The 20,799-nt window shown below is 47.2% G+C and overlaps 1 protein-coding gene across 1 annotated transcript; it reads left to right on the top strand.

Moving 5' to 3' along the window:
• Positions 1–16,104: 16,104 nt before the first annotated feature.
• Positions 16,105–18,613, top strand: LOC135461106 (PHD finger protein 7-like). The gene is made up of 10 exons (XM_064738094.1): positions 16,105–16,147; positions 16,472–16,563; positions 16,649–16,750; positions 17,038–17,162; positions 17,239–17,401; positions 17,494–17,600; positions 17,815–17,928; positions 18,074–18,192; positions 18,349–18,394; positions 18,499–18,613. The coding sequence occupies exons 1-10, from the start codon at positions 16,105–16,107 to the stop codon at positions 18,611–18,613; spliced, it is 1,026 nt and encodes a 341-aa protein (XP_064594164.1).
• Positions 18,614–20,799: the final 2,186 nt, after the last annotated feature.

Genomic DNA, 20,799 nt, shown 5'->3' with positions numbered 1-20,799 from the left:
CCTATATCTATAGGGTAGAATTTTTGCAGAGCAAGCAATTCTACAAGGTTAGTAATTATTACCAGATGTGGCTGTATCTGGTTACCAAGGGGGGGTTGTAACTTAAACACTCCTTATACGTTTGCCATACAGCCCTATAGATATTCAAAAGCTATTTTAGCTATTGTTTTTTAATTTAAATCATCATCTAGCTATTAATGAACAAATATATTGTTACTTATTACAGGCTCTTCTCCAATTTATCAAGACTCATAGCACTGAAAGGCAAACGAAACAGTGCTTTATAGAAGGGCAAGTGCACATTTCAAGGCTGAACCACCAACTGATTGCAGTGACAGCAGTTACAAAATAAATCGTTCCGAGAGCCTCTGTTAAATGGAATGTTCTGTGGAACTGCCATCTCTTTCCCAAAACACTAACTTCCAACACTTCCTAAAAGTATTTTGTATTTTAAAATAACAGAAATTAGTGAGACTCTGTGTGGAGATCAAGTTTAAATTTATTTCCTTCTAAAGCACAGAGTTCTGTTCCATCACCCTTCACCTCGGCTCTACACGTGAGCATTTTAGGAGGGCTCAGTAACCAATTCTATTTCTCTCTTTTTCTAGTTCTCTCTCTTCCTAAATCATTCAAGGCGAGTCAAATGAAAAATGAAAAAAACAAGTTCAGCATCAAAGTCACACTTTTTCCCTTTGTCTGGTCAAGAACAGGCTCTAAATCCACTTATTGCTGCCTTCAACTTGACTTGATTAAGACGTGCAAAACCATTTTTACGTGTTTTATAGGTTTATCATAAAACCCACAGAACGCAAGCTCTGAATTACAGGAAAAGGTACACAGGCAAATATCTAAAGGGATCACTTATTTGTAAATACATACTTTAATAGAGATCGCACTGAGAACGTTTCTGTGGAACTCTAAGGGAGACATATTTTCTGAGTACCCTGTAAACAAGAAAAGCTAGGATATATTACAGGACATACCCACTTTTTCTGCACATTCAAATAGGATTTTTAATGAAAACAATTCAGTTAAAAAAGAAGGAAGAAGACCAAGGTAATTTTACTCAGCTATATTTACTGCCGATTTAGAGAAAAAAAAAAGTCACGGAAAGGAAAAAAAAGTGAACCATAAACGCCTACAGTAGAATTTTAAAACAAGTGCTTGGATAAAAGAATCTCATGGAACATGAAGTAGAAAAAAAGCGAAACCAGTATCAGACCTGCCTATTTTCTCACCATTTACAAGAAAATCCTAAAAGCAGTATAAAGTTACTGCCTAAAACCGGTCATAGGACGTAACCAAGAACAATTTAGGCATTTGCTAATCTAGACAGAAACCTTTTCCGGATGCTAGTGTCAAATCACAAGTTTTGTCTTTCAGAAGCTCGACGATGCTGGAAAGCATTTTCCCTGGGGCTCGGGAGGGCAGGGGCAGAAGGGGGTGAGTTTGCAGATCGCACCTGTGCCATCAGAAGGATACAGCCCGCCAGCTCCCTGCGCTGGGCATTCTCCTGGCCATTCTGCGTTTACCACTCAGCGCCGCTCCATCCGTTTTCATGGAAGAAAGAGCCACGAGCACTAACGCAGGCAGCAGCCCTGTCATTCCGGCGATATCGCAGCGCTCTCTGCTCGCAACGCCCAACACGCGGCGGAGCCGCCTCCGCCCGCAGCACCGGCAGCAGCCTGAGGGAGACGGCTGCAGCTCGGGGGCTCCTGCGCCTCCGCCAGCCCGAGAGCGCCGCCCGGGGCGGCTCCAGCAGCTCCCTGCAGCAAAGCACCGCCTCGCCCTCCGCCATCGGCGGGCGGCAGCGCTCCCACCCCGCCCGAGCTGAGCCCCCGCCCCCAGCACCGCTGAGTGAGGCCGAGGAACCGGGCGCACGCCCCTTCCGCGCTGCTCAGCTCCGTGCGGGCGGCCGGACGGAGGCTTCGCCCCTCCAGCGTCGCTGCCGCGGCTCCGTCCCGCGCGGGAAAGGCGCCGGGAGCTGCCCGCGCGCAGCCCACTCCCCTGGCGACCGGCCCCGCGCGGCCGCCTCGGCCCGCCAGCCACTCATGTGCCGCATCGGCCGTTGCGTCATACGCCGCGCCGGTAGCACGGCCTGCCGGGAGTTGTAGTCTCAGGCTGACAGCCACGGCTCCGTCCCCCGCCACCGGGAACTGCAGTCCCGCCAGGGCGTCAAACGGGTCCTTCGCTCCTGGGCGGGGAAGGACATGGGTCAGCACCGCTCCTCCCGAATGCCCTCTCTTTTTCACTCCAACTCTTTTTTCTTTTTTTCATTCTGTTTTTCACCCCCTTCCCTTCCCTTCCCTTCCCTTCCCTTCCCTTCCCTTCCCTTCCCTTCCCTTCCCTTCCCTTCCCTTCCCTTCTCCCTTCCCTTCCCTTTCCCTTCCCTTCCCTTCCCTTCCCTTCCCTTCCCTCTCCCTTCCCTTCCCTTCCCTTCCCTTCCCTTCCCTTTCCCTTCCCTTCCCTTCTCCTTCCCTTCCCTTCCCTTCCCTTCCCTTCCCCTCCCCTCCCCCTCCCCTCCCCTCCCCTCCTCTCCTCTCCTCATATTTCTAATCTTGGTTTTCCTTTCTAGCTTTAGAATAAAAAAGCAGCAGTAGTAACTTTCAGGCTACCTGGGAGTCAAAAAAACCCCAAAACTATAATGATTTAAAGAAAAATATTTATTCCCTGGGAGCCTGAAATTTTCTACTGCTGCACGTGACATAGAGCTTTTTTTCCTTCTTATATATAGTTTATATTTTATATTTTCTTTATACAGCGCCCCCTGCCGTCTGTCCCGGCGCACTGCAGGCACATCGCCCCCTGCCGTCTGCACCGGCGCTCTGCAAACAGAGTGCTGCGGCGTCGTTCGGTTCTGTTTAATTAAACTCGGCTAAATTCGGCTTGGTTTGGCTTTTCGTCTAAATTCAGCTTTTTCGGCTCTTCGGCTGAACTCGGCCTGGTTGGGCTAAACTCGGTCATATTCGGCTCTTTGTCTAAACGTGGCTAATGTCAACTACACTCGGCTATCATCGGCTCTTGGTGTAAACTCGAAACTTTTCGGTTACACTCGGCTCTTAGTCTCAAGTCGGCTGTTTACAGCTACACTCTTCTCTGCGGCTCAACTCGGCTATTTTCGGCTGCACTGGGCTCTTCAGTTAAACTCGGCTATTTTCGGCTCAACTCGATTCTTCGGCTCTTCGGAACAACTCGGCCCGGCTCGGCTCCCTGAGGGTGGGAAAGCGGGCCATGATAGGACCCCGGCACAGAGAGGCGTTTACCCAGATGCCTGTCACAAACTCGCCAAAATACGGCTGCCCCGGCGCTGCTGAGCCCACACCATGTGTCGGATACACTTGAAATGCCACAGAAAATCCCGTTGGAGCCGTGCCGGCATCGGTGTTTCATGCAGGCAGCCGATTAGACCGAGCTTGGTCCTCGACTTCCCCGCCCTTTTCGCCGCCATTTTGAGAAGGTCAAGGAAAAGTCCGCGACATGCCACTCCCAAGATGGCGGCCTCTCGGTGCAGGCCTGCAGCACTGCGCTGTCACCACAAGGCGGCAGCACTGCCACCCGCCCCAGCCGGGGGCGCAGCGCGCCTCGGGGCTGCGGGCAGGGAAGGTGGCAAAAAAGAACAGGGGCGACCCCCGCCAAAAACTGCTCTGAAATAAATGCCCCAAAACAACTGGGAAGAAGGAAAAAACCCTCTTGCCTCTAACCTAATAGGATAAAAAAGGAAAACAATAAACAAAACCGAGCAATTTATTTAAAAAAATATTTAAATATTTTTTTAAATATTTTTTCATAATAATACTCACCTTTTTATTTATAATGTATATTGATGTATAGTATTTATACATTTCTATTTATAAATAAATTTATATTCTATATTACATCTATCCCTAATACTTAAATATATTTATATCATTTATACATATTTTTACCTAGTAAGTATATATTTCTGTTAGGATTTTTACTTCTGTAAAACTTTCATTATTTAAAATAATTCCTCTGCCTCTACCCATATAAAAGCCAAAAATAACCCCTTTAATTTACATGTATTTAAATGTTTAAAAAAATTATAGTTATCATATTTATATCCAAATTTAAATTCAAAATGTATATTGGTGTATAGTGTTAAATTTTTCATTTTTAATGTGCGATTAATTTATAAATTTATATACTATTTTACATCTGTTCATATTCCTTATATTTATTAATATATTTTTATTAATATCATTATGTATTTATTATTTTTTTGTGTTAGGATTTTTACTTCTGTACCACTTATACTATTTAAAAAAAACCCCCTGTCTCCACCCAAATTAAAGCCAAAAAGAACCCCCTTTTTTTCAACTGTATTTAAATTTTTTAAATTGTATTTCTCAAGTTCATATTCACATTTACATTTAAAATGTATACTATTGTATACTGTTATTTGCATTCTATATTACATCTCTTCCTGCTATTTATATTTACTTATATTTTATATTTATACGTATATTTATACCTTGATTATATATCTCAATATATAGAAATATATAACAGTAATATCCATATGCGTATTATTTAAACTAAAACCCCTTCCTCTAACCCAATAAGAACCAAAAAACCCCCAACCCTTTCTTTAAACAATATTTAAATATATATACCCTTATGTTTTCATATTTATATTCACATTTATATTTATAATGTATATTAATGTATATTGCTTACTTATACATTTATCTTTATCAATGTCAATTTATAAATACATTTATATTCTATATTACACCTACTCCAACCACTTATTTATATTTTTATACATATTTTTATATATTGATTATATATTTCTGTGTTAAGATTTTTACTTCTGTAACAGTTATATTATTTAAAATAAAACCCCTGCCTCTACTTAAATAAAAGCCAAAAAATTCCCTTTCTTATAAACTGTATTTACATATTTTTATATTTATATTCCCATTTATAACACATTTTGCCATATAATGTTATTTATATTCTATACTACAGCTCTTCATATTACTTACACATATTTATATTTAAATTTATATTCATAGTTTAGCAATTTCTCTTTATATATTCATTATATATTTCCATCTTAAGATTCACATTTCTATAATATTTATATTATTTAAAATAAAACTCCTACCTCTAACCAAATAAAAACCAAGGACACCCCTTTATTTAAACCGTATTTAAAATTTAGGAAATAACTTTATTTTTCAAAATTATAATCATATTTATATTGATAATTTTTATTTATTTTATTCAGAGATATTATATATATTAGAGAGAATACCTTCTAATATAATAATAGATATATAATTTTTGTATTCTATATTTCTTTTACTTATATTTATTTAAATTAAATATTTATAGATATTTGTATTTGTCTATCTTTTTATTTTATTTCTATTTACATTATTTGTTTAAAACCCCAGCCTATAACCTAATAAAACCCCCAATTTATTTTAACTATATTTAAATATTTTTATATTTGCAATCTATATTTATTTATCTTTGTATATATATAATAGACTATAATTTATCTATATTATAATATGTTACAATTATATACCATATATTATAGTTTTATGTATTTATTTGTTTGTTTTCTATATTTATGTTTACCACTCATTTTATATTTATTTTTAAATTTAAATTTATTTCTACTTTCATCTATATATTAAACTATGTAAGGTCATTTACCTGACACATCAGAACCACAACAATACTGTACCTTTGTCAGCACAAGTATGCAGCGCACTCATCCCATCGCAGCATATCAAAACAAAACCTATTTCTATTACTAACAGAACAAACATCCCACAACATTGAATCCCAATAAAAACTCAAATAAACCTAACTGTAAATAACTTTTAAATTCCACTACAAGTAGCCCAAAACCTCTGCACATGCTCATCATAAACTTCCTCCTAGACCGATATCTCAAAATCCCAGAAAACTCAAATATACCTTGAAAATGACACAACTGCTAATAAAAACAAACACCCATTAAAAATTAAATCAAACCAACTCACTAGACTCAAAACTGTACAACTGACCCTAAACATTACTAAAAAAAGCCCCCAAAGCTCTACCTTTATGCTGACTCACAAATAATAACCAATAATCTATAAGGGTTATTTTAAAATTAAAAAAAAACTAATTCAAAGCATAAAAATAAAAAATCTAAACTGTTAAAATACTAAAAAATATCACTAACCAAATTAAAAAACATATTTCCTATGAAAATCCACCATATAAATGCCCCTGTCACCACAAATAAAAGTAAAAAAACCTATTGAACGAGAAAGAAATCGGAACTTAGGAACACTAAAACCATAACGTTCAAGAAGTCACACCACATCCCTTATCATACACCAACTACAAACAACAGAACAACCAACTACAAAGAACAGAAAACAATGCAATCTGTTCTTAAAACCCACCTTAAAACCACTACACTGAAAAACCTTTCAAAAATTAAATACTGCATTTAACAAAAGCCATCTATTAAATTCACACCCAAAACTCCAGCAGCCCATCTGGCCCTACCAAAGCTGTATGTTTATACATACAGTAAACAAAACCAAAATCCCAGTAATACCTATCAGAAATCTATGAAAGAAACCTATTTAAATTAATCCTACCTCAAATGCAAACCAACCCATCCAGAAAGTTACCTTCACTCAAAAAACAACTTACACAGAGTTAATAATACCAAGAAATAAAACAACTCACCATATACCACCAATGAATATAATAGTGAAGTTAAAAAAACCCTACTTTTTTGTTTTGTTTTGTTTTTTAAACTAACTCTTTTTATTAGCTAGAACAAAAGATTTTGCCAGGACTGTAACAACAACTTCTTCTTTTTCTTCTTCTCCTTCTGAAATGTCCCTTCTCACTCCCAAAATCCTTTCAACTTCAGAGTTTAAATCCAAGCAAAAAGCAAAATTCGTGCACTTGTGTGTTCAATGCTCCTGTCAGATTCTCTGTTTCCCTCCACATCTTCTTACACTTTCAGTCTTCACGCCATCCTGCCGTGATGAGTCTGACAGAAGAATTGGCACATGTTAACAGAGGATTTCCCTCCCTGCCTCCCTCCTTCTGGTTTCCTCAGCACATTTCAATCCATCCCAAGCCTGCAATGATGCACGCTCACCCCAAGGCCCACAGCAAGCATGCAGCAGCTCAGGCTTACTTGGCTCCAGGGCTCTGTGCCTTAGATAGCGGAGGAAACTTCTGATGAGCCTCCGTTCCAATAAATTGGAATGCAAACTCACCTCCATCTCAGAGCCTCAGTGACCTTGGCCAGCCCCTTCCTCACTTCCCTGGGTCACAATGACTTCCAGGCAGAAGGATGCAAAGCAGGTTCTTGTCTTTTCTCTTGAGTGCCAATAGGTAAAATATGTAGGCTCTGACATAACTGATTACCCTCTCTTTGAACTCTCCCAAGGACAGTTTTAAAGAAAAGACAGAAGATTGCTGCTAAATCCGTATGGGATAAGGAGGAAAGCAGCAAGGATCCGAGGCCAGCAGCGAGGCCAGGCAGTGTCATGTCCCTGCCACTCTGTGACAAGGCACACACCTGCAAAGCCCCAGAGCCTGCAGGCCCTGGAGCTGCCACATGGATGGACCTGCTTCCCTTCCCAGGTGGCCAGAGGGAAACCTGAGGGCAGGTGTCCACCCCAAGGCTGCACCCAGAGCCCCGGGCAGGGATGGAGTGGCTGACTGCTCTCTGGGGACGAGACCCTCCCTGCAGGTGACGTTGGCTTGTCCTCTCCCTGTGGGACAGGGACCTCCAGGCTCTATGACCAGCCTCCTTCCGTCAGCATCCAGGTGCTGTGTTAGAGCCACAGGGGCCAAGGCTTTCCAGAACCATAGGATCCTTTAGGCTGCAAAAGCCTTCTAAGGTCATCGAGCCTGGCTGCTGCCCCAGCACTGCCAAGCCTCCACCCAAATCAGGTCCCTAAACACCACATCTTGCCATGCTTTAAATGTCTCCAGCAATGGGGACTGCCCTGGGCAGCCTGCTCCTATGCCTGACCACCCTTTCAGTGAAGAAATTGATCCTCAAAGCAAATCTAAGCCTTCCCTGCTGCAACTTGAGGCCATTTCCTTTTGCCACGTCACTTCTTACTGGGGAGATCTCGGTACTTAAACCTTACCTGCTCGTTCCCTAGGAGGTCTCTGGCTTGTCTGGATGAGAGGAGAAACACTCCCACCACAGGAATGGGAGCTCAGCAGGTCAGCAGGTGCCACACCGAGGCAGGGGAGCAGCTGTCCTCACCAGAGCTCGCATGTCAGTTCCCAGAGATTGGCTCTGCTTTTCCTCCGGGGCAGATCTCTGCTCAGTGCTTCAGAATTGGCTGTTTGGAGGAGGCGGGGAAAACAGGTTAGCCAAGTTTTTTATCCAGACTTATCTGATGACTTTGCCTGCTTTGCCTCTTCCTGACTTCCTTCTGCTAAGAAAGCAGCTGCCTTTGGACTTCTAGGGGGAACTTTCACGTAATGCTTGAAAAGGAACTACAGAAAAGTGCCTCATTTTTAAAGACTCAGCCAAGAAGACAGATAACTGCAGCTTCTCCATCCCCACTGCCTGCCGAGCTGGCAGACACCAGGCCAGCTCTGCTCATCCTTCAAGTCGTTCCCAAATCTGCTGGAAGAACTGAAGGCTGCTTTGGCGTTCCATTGCTCTGCTTCTCCCAAAAAAGATCTTTCAGTGCTGTTATCCCTCCATGGGAAGGGCCTTTCTGTCTCACACACTCGGGGACACAAGGCCACATGAAGCTGCAGCAGCCTCTGCTCCAGGTGGGAAGGGCTTTCTTCCTCCTTTGGCACCTGGCTGGCACTGGTTGCTCAGAGATGCTGGGGTTGCCCCGTCCCTGGAAGTGTTCCAGGCCCATTGGTGCTCTGGGATCAGGCTCAGAGCAACCTGGTCTAGGCAACCATGTCCCTGCCCATGGCAGCAGGCTTGGAATGAGGTGATCTTTAGAGCCCCTTCCAACCTGAATTATTCCATGATTCTATGAACTCAAAAAACTTGGGGAATAAATCTGTAAAGGTCACTAAATACATAAAAGCATATCCCCATCAGCAAATTTTTGAATGAAAAGTATATCTACAAACTGGGAGAAGTATTCTATGTATTTGCTCTTGCTACCTTTCAGGTGTAATTTTAGCTATCACTTCAAGTTTTAAAATATTTTCTTTTGAAATAATAGGCAGTGTTCAAATTTTAGCATTTTTACACTAGTGCAGAAGTAAAAATTGCTGACAATCAGGCTGTGTCATTCTTTATGGAGCAGAGCCAGAGCCATCATGACAGAATTTCTGGGACATAAATTTTACAGGATGTCACTCCACAGAGAGGACCAAATTCCATATCAGTTGGCAGTTCAGCTCCTCCACATCAGAAAGCTAAACTAGGGCAAGACAGCCTCGGGATTCACGAATGGCAAGGCAATAAGAGACACACCTTAATAATATCATTACAATTTCCACATCAAGTAAGGGCATGGGTGGCGCAGGGTGCAGATCCCTTCCTCTCCCATGCTAGAAGCCCTGCAGGCCACAGTAGATGCTCAGGGTCTGTGTATGGGAGTTTTGAAACCAAAGACGCTCTATTCTGCTAGTGAAGGCTAATGGAGGCTCTTTAAATAAGAAACAGGTTTGTACAGGTGCAGGCAGCCTCTGTCCCCACACTGAGCCAGCTGCAGGCCAATGGCCACAGCCAATGGTGCCTTGGCTCTGGGCTAGCTCCTTCTTCACCAGGCAAAGCGGCACCAATTCCCCAGGCTGCCTGAAACAGCCCCTGGCACCCCTGGCCAGGCTTTATGCCCTCAACATCCCTTCTTCTGGAGTCCCAAGGCACACTGCAAGACACCTTTTAGGCAGTGTAAGCGCAGCTTAGAGACAGCACAGTCACGGATCCTGCCATTCTCAACTCGGCTGGGGGAGGGTTCACACCTCATGCACTCCTCCTAGGAGCAGGACACTTGAAAGCCCTGTCAGCAGCAGCAGCAGCCAGGATTCCTAAACCCTTCCTGCCCTGGTGAGCACCAGCTCCTGGTCGTGTCATCCAACTGGCTGGGGGTGATCGGCCACCAGCCAAGGATTTCATGCCACAGCAATTGCACCTCGCAGATTAGACTGGGGCCCAATGACACGCAGCTGAGAATGCCTGTGGCCAACAGCAGCCTGTGTGGCTCCAGGCTGCTTGCAAGGCAGAAGGGATTGCCCTGTCCCACCAGCCTATGTGCTCTTACCTGCTACAGAATGAAGAGATGCAGAGTCTTGAAGAGGAGGAAAGGATTTTGAACACGCCTGCTAGGAAGAAAAGATATCTGAGGGAAAAGGAAATGATATCCAATGACCCTGAAAATCCCATAGGAGCGGGCCGCAGAAATGCTTTTATGTGTGTGACAGTTTGAGAAAGAAATAAGTGCTGAGGCTGCAGGCTCCAATATCGACAGCGAGCTCCTGGATCCTCCAGGACAAAGCCAGCTCTCCCTGCTGCTCCCGTGTTGTTCTGCCTGTGGAGCAGGGAGGGAAGGAGAGGCACGCAGGTTAACACAGTGGCAGTGCACAAGCTGCCAGGCGTCACCCATCTGACCTGCACCAAAGAGGAAATCTTATTTTTCCAAACTTCCTATCAACAATTTCTCAAACAGACAAATACTCCCCTTGGAGGCTGCTGTGCCCTGTGCACTGGGGAGCCTGGCATGATGCCCCCCAGGTCATATCTTACATAAAGAGTTCTTTTTCTCCTGCACAAGGCTCTATATTCTACTTTGACAGATATAGAAATATCTATAGAAACTACAGATATTCACTAAGCGACCTTAAATCATAACAGTCAGGCCTCTGTATGACTATGCTTAACTCCTGCTGAGCTCAGGCCATCTCCCCATCCCTGAGGCATCAGAAACCACTGAAACTCCCATGTTTTCCTGGTGGCTGCCTGCTTGCAGCTTCCCTCCTCTCACCAACGGGGCCACCTGCCAGGCTCCCCAGTGCACAGGGCACAGCAGCCTCCAAGGGGAGTATTTGTCTGTTTGAGAGATGATTAAAAGCCTGGAGAAAAAAAAGCTGAGCGATACTGTGGCTCTGAAGGCACAAGAATCATTACCCTGGAGATCTGCAGGTCACAAGGTTCATGCTGTCACGCTCTCTGGTTGCTTCACCTGACTGTTCAGCTGGAGAGATCCATTTCCATGCACTGGGCTGGGTTCATTTCCGTCCCTGCTGTGAGAAGGTGTTCGGGGGGATGCCACTGCCTGCTCAGCAGAGGCTTCACACACTCTGCCAGCAGCAGGGGCAGCCTTTGAGGCCACACCAGCCTGGCAGAGAGTCACTGAGCCATTCTGACTGTTAACAGCACCACTGATGAATCCTCAATCTGAACCCCAAATTTCACCAGAGCAGTTTTCTGCTAACAGCTATACACTGCAGCTCCTCTGCTGTTTCCCAGCTGCAGATGTGTGCCAGCACAGGAATATCAGTGTATTTTTTTCCTCCACATATGTCTGATAATGTTGGCTGTAATGCTGACATTTTCATGACTATTAAGTCATCCATGCTAAAATGAAATAAACCCCCTACTTTGAAGCACTAAATTCTCTACTGTCATGAACAAAAATTCTGCCAATTTTTTTCTGTGAGAAAAAGGTTACCACTGTTGCTGCTGGGGTGCTGTTATGGTAATTACAGGTCGTTGTTAATAGTTGTGTTTGTATCAGTAAAAGCCCTAGCTGGGGCGAGTTACTGGCCCTTCTCTGAGACAGTGAAGGGTGGGGACATCCCGAACAGTGAGGAGAAGAGGCTTGAGGGGAAGGATATGCAAAATAACTCCAAGGACCAGCATGCCATGAGAAGCTACTGCTTCTACCTTGCTAAAAAAAGACCCCAAAAACAACGAGCCACCTAAGAGTTGAGTGATTGGAGCGATGTCTGGATGTCAGGAACGGAGTGCTGAGCCTGCAGAGATGCTGAACACCTTCATAGTCCTTCTCACCCTGAGCAGGGAGTCGTCCCGAAACCGGGAGCAGAGAGAACAAGGCGGCAAACAGTAACAACGGAGGGTCACGACGCCCCAAAGGCTCCCGCGAGAACCGGACGCCTCAGCTCTGCCCCCAGTGGACAAAGCTGCGCATTTCCTCCTCCTCCTCCTCCTCCTCCTCCTCGTCGCCCTGGGAGAGATGATGCAGAATCGTCCGAGCTGCCCAATCTTGAGCTGATCACTTATAATAAAGGCATTAAAAGGAGAAAAAGTCTCCTCCCCTATTTATTTGGGTGGACACAAAGGATGCAGAATTTAGGGGCCATAAGGACATCTGCTAGAACTGCCAAGATAAAGAAAACAGTCATAAAGCCAACTCAGCAAATATGCTGAGATGAGCACCAGCTGGGTGAAAAAGAGTGTGATGTTTGCAGGCAATGGGACTTTGGCACCCAAATTATCCTGGGCCTGGCCATGGGATGGTTCTGGTCACCAGAACTCAGGAAAAGACGGTGCAGTGCAAGTGCTGCGTGTTGTGCTTCATAGAACCCAGATGCAAAAGCTGGGAAGACTGTGCTGGATTCTTGTGTGGTATCTACCCCTACTGTGAAAAATGCCAATCATTTGTATTAAAATTTTAAAAGTTTAATAGTAATAAATTAGTTATAAAATTAGTAATGAAAATTAGAGAAAAAAGAATTTGGACAATTAGAGGTAGGACAAAAAATGACAATAAAAATGCACAGAATTACAGATGTCTGGGTGCTCTGCTCTGCCTCAGAACACACTTTGCTAACAAAGGATTAACCCTTAAAAGTAATAGCCTGTTGCATATTCATATATCTCATACATGATGCCAAAATTCTTTTCAAACAATGGGTGTTTTCTTGTTCTTGTCAACCCCTCCCTCATCTTGTAAATCAATTGTCTTGGTCCCTCAAAGTCTGGTTCTTCCCAATAAGGAGGCAATATTTCTTTTCTCAGAGTTTTGGTGTCTTGTTACTGTTATCTCTCCTTGAGCTATTTAGAAAAAGTATCTTACATCACAGAGTTTGTGTAGCCTAAAACTATATTCACCACACTACTTTAAAAGATTAGGATAGCACTACAAAAAAAGGATTAATACAACATAACTTTCCAACATAACACATATAGTACTAATATTAATATTTGCGAAAAGCCAATCATATAATATGCATTTTTCACACCTTTGTTGCGGTGTGTTGTAATGTCCTGTTTTAAACTTCCGGGTCCCTTCCCAGGTGTGCCTATACCTCTCTCCCTTCCCCCTCGCCCCCTTGCTGAGTGAGTCCTGTCAATCAGGCTTAAGATTCCAGCAAGGCGTCGTGTGGTTGGTCGATTTCAAAGGATGCTCCTCAGGCCTGGGGGACATTGGCCCGTATAGGTGTCCCTAGTCCCTTGAGACCCTGCCCCTTTCACCTGGTTGGTAGCTCACCTGTCCCCTCCCCTTCCCCTGTCCCAGAGCTTAAAAGGTTAATCAGACCATGCGGCCTCCATTCTGGTTGGAGCAGTTGCCCCGGTTCAGACCTCTGTAACCATGGAATAAACATCTGGATATAACCCTCCAGCAGAATCCACTCCTTTTTTCTCTTCACCATCGCCAGAAGCTCTCTCTCCTGAGGTAAACGGAGTTCCTGACAAGCCTGGACTTGTTCAGTGCTCTGCTGCAATCTCCAGCAGCCAAGGTATCTCTGGGGTGAATTACACTACAGTGCTGCCTTTGGCCCAGCAGCGAGGGTCAGAACTGGCCCAGGCACCATCTAACTGGTAATATTGGGATTCGTATTCCAATACACCTTCTCTGCTCCTTCTTCTTCTCAAAATATATTGTAAGCCTGACTAAAAAAACTAGTTAGAGCCATGCTCAGTGCCTTATTCTGAAAACTCACAGCTGACTAACAGGTTTAGTGCCTTACAGAGCAGGTTTGAGGCCCTGGAACTGGAGGGACAGACAAGTGATGAAGTGGGCAAAAGTCCTTCTGCAATCGAGGGGCACCTAGGGCAAGTCAGGCAACACCATGCATGGTGACCACCTCTGTTCCAAGAGAAGGCAGGGTCCTTGCAGGCCTTCCCAAAAGCATCTCAAGGGAAGGTTTCCATCTGCCCTGCCCTGTTTGCTTGACTTCAGCTGAATCTTTCTCTCTCTGAAAGACAGGAAGCTCTCGTGTGTTAGGAGAATACTGTGAGCATTGGCAGAGGTGAACAGTCAGGAATCCAGAGGCTTGTGCAACTCTCTTCCATAGAGTTGTATATTTCCTTGTTGTATATTTCCAATAAAGCAGAGCCTAAATGGCAAGTCAGCGACTGGGGAAATACAGCACTGAGACAATAAAGGTGTAACATGCCTTGTTTTGAGAGGGTCAAGTAAGACAACAAACATTCAAACAACAAATACTGAGAAGATGAAGAAGAAAAACAAATTTTTCTAAGGCTTTCTAATGTTTATTTTCTTCTCTGCGCCTTTTGAAGATTGCCTATATCCTATTTTCATTGTTTTATTTTTTCCTGTCTTGAGAATGAATTTTGCATTCTGCATATTTTAAGTCAGACATAAGAAAAGTTCCATATTGTTTGGCAATCACGAAAAGGTAAGTTTACAGGTCATATTCATTATCTTTGATGACTGGATCAGACTCAATTTTAAATACCCTTGTATGTCATGCTCATATGCAAAGATGCTAGATTGATCTTGGAAGGGCATTAAACCAAGAAACAAGTACTTCAAAACCTCTGGAGGTGGCTGCCATGGTGAGTTCCCTGAGGTGTCACAGTCCCAGTCCCGCTCCGTGGCCGGTTTCCCTGAGGTGTCACAGCCCCTCCCCTGCTTCCCAGAGATCCCATTGATTGTTCTAGAAGTCATGGATCTGGATTTCCAGGAGCATGTTTGCAAAGACACGAAAGAGAAAAATTGTCAAGAATAGTTTGTGCTTCTCTTCCTGAGTTTTTTCCAATGTATTTTCTAGTAGGAAAGCATGGACCAAACTGGCAAAGTTCCTATAATGTAGGAAAAGCATCCTCCTGTATTTGACTCGAGTTGAGGACAGTTGCAAGCTCTCCTGTCAAATGTACACATAAAATTCTCAGTGAGTTTTCTGTCTTTCCACTGAGTCAGTATAAAAGATGACGTTTCTCAGAAGCTTAATACTAATTTTTCCATTTATATGAAATGTCAAAGTTGTTATTTCATAGGATGACAGGATAACTGAGGTCTGGAGGCAGCTGTGGTGGTGTCCAGGTTTATCTCCTGTACCCAATGGGGATCGGCAGCAGCATCAAATCAGGTTCATCTTAGTTTTCTCCAGAAAGGTCTTGAGGAAAACATCAGTTCACCTAGAGCACGGTTTGAATCCCGGCAGTGCAGCTGACTCCGCACCGGCTCTCTGGGCCACCCCCTGCCAGGGGCAGGAGCAGAGATTTCCCTTGGCCAGGGCCGGAGCCCAGGCGTGGCAGTGCCTGAACAGCACCTCCCTGCCTACAGTGCCTTCCTGGATGGCTGCCCCAGGGCCTGGCATTTGACCCTGCACTTGCTGCAGGAGTCCCGGCCCTGCTTCCACCCTGAGCAAATGCTCGGACCCATCTCAGAAGCTCGGTGCCCAAGGGGGCCACCACAAGTGGTTGCCAGGGACCTGGGGCCATGGCTGCCCCGATTTTGGGTACACGGCTCTGATGTCAGAGTGGCCATTGTGACCTGTGCGAGGAAGGCCACAAAAGGGAACGTGGGGCTCAAGCCGAGTGTCAGTGCGACCTGACAACGGGAGGAGAAGGTAGGGCAGGGACATGGCTGCCCAGGGACCAGAGGGGCCCCATACCTTGGGGCTCTGGGCCTGTGCTGCAGGCTCACCTGCCTCTCCCTTCCCAGAATCACAGAATCAGCGAACAGCCAGAGGACACTGTGGTGTTCCTCAAGGCGACGACGGGAGGAGAAACAGACAGGAGCAGGGCTCACGCAGGCCTGAGCAGGGAGTAGAGCCTCGTGGCTCTGGGCCTGTTCTGCAAACTCCCCCCCCCCTCTTCTTTCTCCCATAGACAGAGTGGAACAGCACCTCGAAGTGACCACGTCCCTCGAGGAGATAGACTCAGCGTAGACAGCCGCCATGTCTGACAGCAAGCAGGAGGGCCCTGGTGCCAGGGAGCCAGGTGAAGGCAAAGCAGCCCTCTGACAGCCTGGCCCAGGGGCTCTTGTGGCAGCAGGCAGTGTGGGGATCAGAGCAGAGGCAGGGGGAGGCAGGAGCTGCTCGGCCATGCCGGGGCTGGGAGCCTCCTTCCTGCCCAAGTGGGGCCCAGCTGGGCCAGGGGGCAGCTCCTGGGACAGCCGTGCCCACAATGGCCCCTGCTCTGCAAGGCCTCCAGCCTTGCCCATCAGCCAGGCAGGGACAGAGCAGCCTTGGGGCCGATGCTGCTGCAGGCTCAGAGCCCCACAGAGCTGCTCATGCCCGCTGCCATTGGCTCTGTCCCCTGCAGCCTGCATGCTGTGTCGCCGTGCCGAGGCTGACCGGGACATGTGTGGTGACAAACTGCAGAAGGGTGGGCTCTGTGCCCACGTGTTCTGCATGGTGAGTGGCTCCGGGCGCTCCCTCCACCTTTGCAATGGGCAGCTCCTGCCACCCTCTCCTCATCAGCTTCTCCCCTTGGCTGCAGTTCTTCGCCACTCTACTATTTCAGCAAGAGACGGACCGCAGGGGACTCATGGACTTTCTCTCTCGAGATCTCCTAATTGCAGTGCGGCGGGCAGCACAGAAGGTGAGAGCCTGACAAGAGCAGGGAGATTTGTGCCTGGCGAGGTTTGCTAGAGCTTAGCCCAGATAGCAGGAAAGAAAGGCCGGCCCAACAGCCAGGACAAAGTCTTGCCCCCAGCAGCTCTGGCAGAGAGGCCCTGGCACAGGAGCCTCCCTCCTCCAGCTGGCGGCTCTGTGGGCTGGAAGCTGGCAGTTGCCACGTCCTGCGCCTTGCCCAGAGCCCTGGGGCTGCCTGGGGAGGCCTTGAGGCTGCTGCTGCTGCTGCTGATGGGGCTGCTTGTCTCTTTCCAGCGCTGCTGCGTCTGTGGCCAGAGTGGGGCAACCATCATGTGCTGCACGGAGGACTGTGACAGATGGTTCCACCTGCCCTGTGCCAAGGAGGCCGGCTGTGTCAATCAATATATTAGCCCGTACAGGTACCGCCTCTCCCCTTCTGGTCATCACTGGTGAAAGATCCAGCATTTCTCACTTTGCCCATCCCTTTGCCCCCAGCTCCTTCTGCCCTGAGCACCGTCCAGAGCAGGAGGTGGAGGCGACTCCTGAGCCGGACACTGTTTGCCTCATCTGCCTGGAGCCTGTGGAGGACAGAAAGTCCTTCACAACCCTGGTGTGCCCAACGTGCAAAAGGGCCTGGTTCCACAGAGACTGCATCCAGGTAGGAGCCCTCCCCTCAGCCCCGGGGCACAGCAGGTGCTCAGCAGCAGCGGCAGCAGGGCCTCGCTCACCCTGCCTGTGTTTGCTCTGCAGGGACAGGCCTTGCGCGCTGGTCTTTTATGCTTCCAATGCCCCCTGTGCAGAGACAGTGAGGCATTTCTTATCGAAATGTTCAGCTTGGGGATCCGAATCCCCATCAGGTTGGTGTCCTTCTGCCTGGCCCACCAGCCAGGAGGGTGCAAGTGCTGTGCTGTGCCAGGCCCTTCCCCAGGAGCCCTGGCCCTGCCCTGTCCCATGAGGCTGGGCTTCAGCTTCATGCCCAACTTGGAAAAGCACTGGAGAAAGAGCTGGGACACCCTGGACCTCCGTGAGGGAGAGCAGCAGAAATTCATCATCTCTTCCTTTCTCCATCAGAGACCCAACATGGGAGGACAACGATGCCTTCGCAGATCTAGGAGTGAGGCACGGCCAGTGCAATGCCAGGGATTGCCTTTACCCTGGAGGCAGGGAGGAGGCAGAGGAACAGGGGTAAGTTGGGAAGCTGCACCTGGGGCTCTGCAGGGAACCTCTGCAAGGCAAGGGCTCAAAGCGGGAAGAACCAGAACCGCTTGGCCAGACAACCATGTGCTGGTAAACTTTGTTCACAGTGCTATGAGCCTGTTTGCCTCCCCAGGCCCTGGGAATTGCTCCTGTGCTCCTCCTGTGCTGCTGAGGGCACCCACAGGCACTGCTCTGGCCTGAGAAGCAGCACACACATATGGGAGTGTGACACCTGTGCTGGGCTCGGAACATGTATGAGTCAAAGTCCCTGGTGTCCCTGGGCTGGGGACAGTGCCCAGGCTGGGCTTGGCAGAGGGTAGCATCCACTGCTGGATGGCTGGGGGCACTGCTCTGGCCTGGCCTGGCCTGGGCCTGGGTGATCTTTGACATTCCTGCTTGCCCTTACAGCCTCCAGGGATGAGTCAGAGCTCAATGGCCCCGGGCTGGCCAGACAGTCAGGACTGCAATCTGCTCATGGCTGGTCAGAATCTGAGGCCATCAGCCCCAGCTCCCACAGCCCAGTGCCATTGGTGCTGGTTTTGTCGTCTCCATCTCCAGAGGCGGGCAGCCACAGCAGGCCCCACCACGCAGCATGGCAGCAGGCACTGCCATCTTCCTCACTGGACACCAGCAGCATCAGCAGATCAAGGTCAACATGCAACAGGTCCCCTGACCCTGAGGACAGGGTGCATTCCAGACGTGCTGGGCCCGGCCGCAGGCAAAGCCGCTCTCGCCAGCAAAGTCGCACCCAGAGTCCACCTGTCCGCTCCAGGAGTCGCCATGACAGGAATAGTGGGACAGGGCCAAGGGCTGAGAGGCCCAGGCAAAGGGAGACACCGTCACGGACATCCCCCAGATGCAGGTGCTCCCGCCAGCAAGGCTGGGCCCAGAGTCCACCTGTGCAGTCCAGGAGTCGCTGTGACAGGAGCAGTGGGACAGGGCCACAGGCTGAGAGGCCCAGGCAAAGGGAGACACCATCACGGACATCTCCCAGACGCAGGTGCTCCCGTCAGCAAGGCTGGGCCCAGAGTCCACCTGTCCGGTCCAGGAGTCGCCGTGGCAGCAGCAGCAGGACAAGGCCAAGGGCTGAGAGGCCCAGGCGAAGGGACACATCATCGGGGACGCCCCCCAGAGGCAGCTGCTCCCGCCAGCAGTGCCGGGCCTCGACTCAGACTCTGCGGTCCAGGAGTCGCCAGGACAGGAGCAGGAGGACAGCAGCGAGTGCCGAGAGGCCCAGGCGTAGAGGGACGTGGTCGGGGACATCCCGCAGGAGCAGCCACCCCCACCAGCGACGTCGGACCTCAACTGGGACCTCCAACAGCAGCGCGTAGCACCGTCATCTTTTCTTTCTAGGCCATGTGTTCCTTGCCGGAAGTGAAGGTGAGAACGGTCAGTGCAGGGACCCTGAGATGTGCAGCTCTGTGAGCAAACCCTATTAGCTCTTGATGTTTCTACTGGCAGGAAGAAGTCTGAGCTAAATAACTTGATTTCTGTGTAACTGTGTATTCAGTGAAAAGTCACTTAAGGATCTGGCTAATTAAAAAGGCCTCTTGTTCCTGCCTTAACACTCCAACCTCAGATGTTTCCCCACTCCTCACCCTTGATAATGAACCACTCCTTAATGGGCTTGGATATGCTTAGGGAGACATTCAGAGCAAGGTGGCTCATAGGGAAGCTGCGGTCTGAAAAGGACGTGTGCTGTGTTGCTATCCTTGAACAATCTCATTTCAGTAAAGCCAAAAAAAGAAGAAAGAGAGTGAGACACTGCCTCAAGTGTCTGAAGACAACTTTTACAATATTGCTGTGGATTTGAAAGAGGTCTTTCGAAGAACAAACCAGAATAGACAGTATATTTCCTCCATCTATTCTGCTTTGTTCTTTGAAAGACCTTCAAAGAACAAACCAGAATAGATTGAGGAAATACACTGGCACAAAGAGGATGCACGGGACTCTGCCCCAGATGACTATTTGGGACCTTTGCCTGAGAACGACGCAGCTCAGGAGACGAGTTCTTTCAAGTTTTCCTTCTTTGGAGGCACAGAGGAGTTGGGCATCAAAGAAGGTAACAGCAGAACCCTTCTAACAGTGCCATTGCTAGGGAAGAGCTTCTGGCAGGCACTGTAGGGCAATATGGTGTAAAGAAGGTCAGGATTCAGGGGATTTTCAGCAACAGAAGTCAGTAATTAGGCAGAAGCATTTTGATCTTCATTTCTGCTTGCCAGGGCTGTGGTAGATTAATGAGAGGTACCTCATGCTTGCATCTCAGGAATTCTGAAAGGCATGCTTTGAGAAGGCATTGGGGTTTTTGCTGAGTGGTGAAAAAGCTTGTTCTCATGCCCTGAATTCCTCAAACAGGGAAAAAGGTGACACACCAGTCACATCAAGTTTCATAGAACCCAACAAGGTTTTTAAGGAAATGTGCGTTAACGTAGAGGGAGGAGCAAATTCCGAGAGCTGACCCCAAGATCCATGAACATTCTGTTTGTTACTGAATTCTACTCTTGGACCTTTAGAAAAAGGAAAAGGAATGACACATGATCATTGGGGTGTCCTAACCTTAGATAAAATGAGGCCGTCTGAAATGAAGATGAAACAACATTAACTCGAGTCCCAGTCATGCAGGAGGGAAAAGAAACCCCATGAAGTTATCCAAAATATTAAAAAACCCAATGCAACAGCACAAAGCAACGAGCCCCCCACACTTGTGCTGAACTGCGAAGGTATTCAGTGTCTTCTGAATGCAATGAGAAATGTTTAAGAATACATAAGGGATCCCTGGAACAAAGTGGAAAATACTGGAGCAGAGATGTAGCTTAGAAAATCTGGCAGGGGCAGATTCTGTCCTTCCTAAATCTCTCT

This window comes from Zonotrichia leucophrys, unplaced genomic scaffold (genome assembly GCF_028769735.1).
Source record: "Zonotrichia leucophrys gambelii isolate GWCS_2022_RI unplaced genomic scaffold, RI_Zleu_2.0 Scaffold_172_99392, whole genome shotgun sequence".
Classification (NCBI taxonomy): Eukaryota; Metazoa; Chordata; class Aves; order Passeriformes; family Passerellidae; genus Zonotrichia; species Zonotrichia leucophrys.
Note: the sequence above shows the minus strand (reverse complement) of the source record. Positions and strands in the feature narration are given on the sequence as shown.

Excerpts from the sequence above, each read along its gene's own strand:
- LOC135461106 (XM_064738094.1), top strand. The coding sequence starts at position 16,105 with ATGTCTGACAGCAAGCAGGAGGGCCCTGGTGCCAGGGAGCCAG. Across the intron at positions 16,148-16,471 it reads CCCTGGTGCCAGGGAGCCAG|CCTGCATGCTGTGTCGCCGT; the intron begins GTGAAGGCAAAG and ends TGTCCCCTGCAG. Across the intron at positions 17,601-17,814 it reads GGGATCCGAATCCCCATCAG|AGACCCAACATGGGAGGACA; the intron begins GTTGGTGTCCTT and ends TTTCTCCATCAG.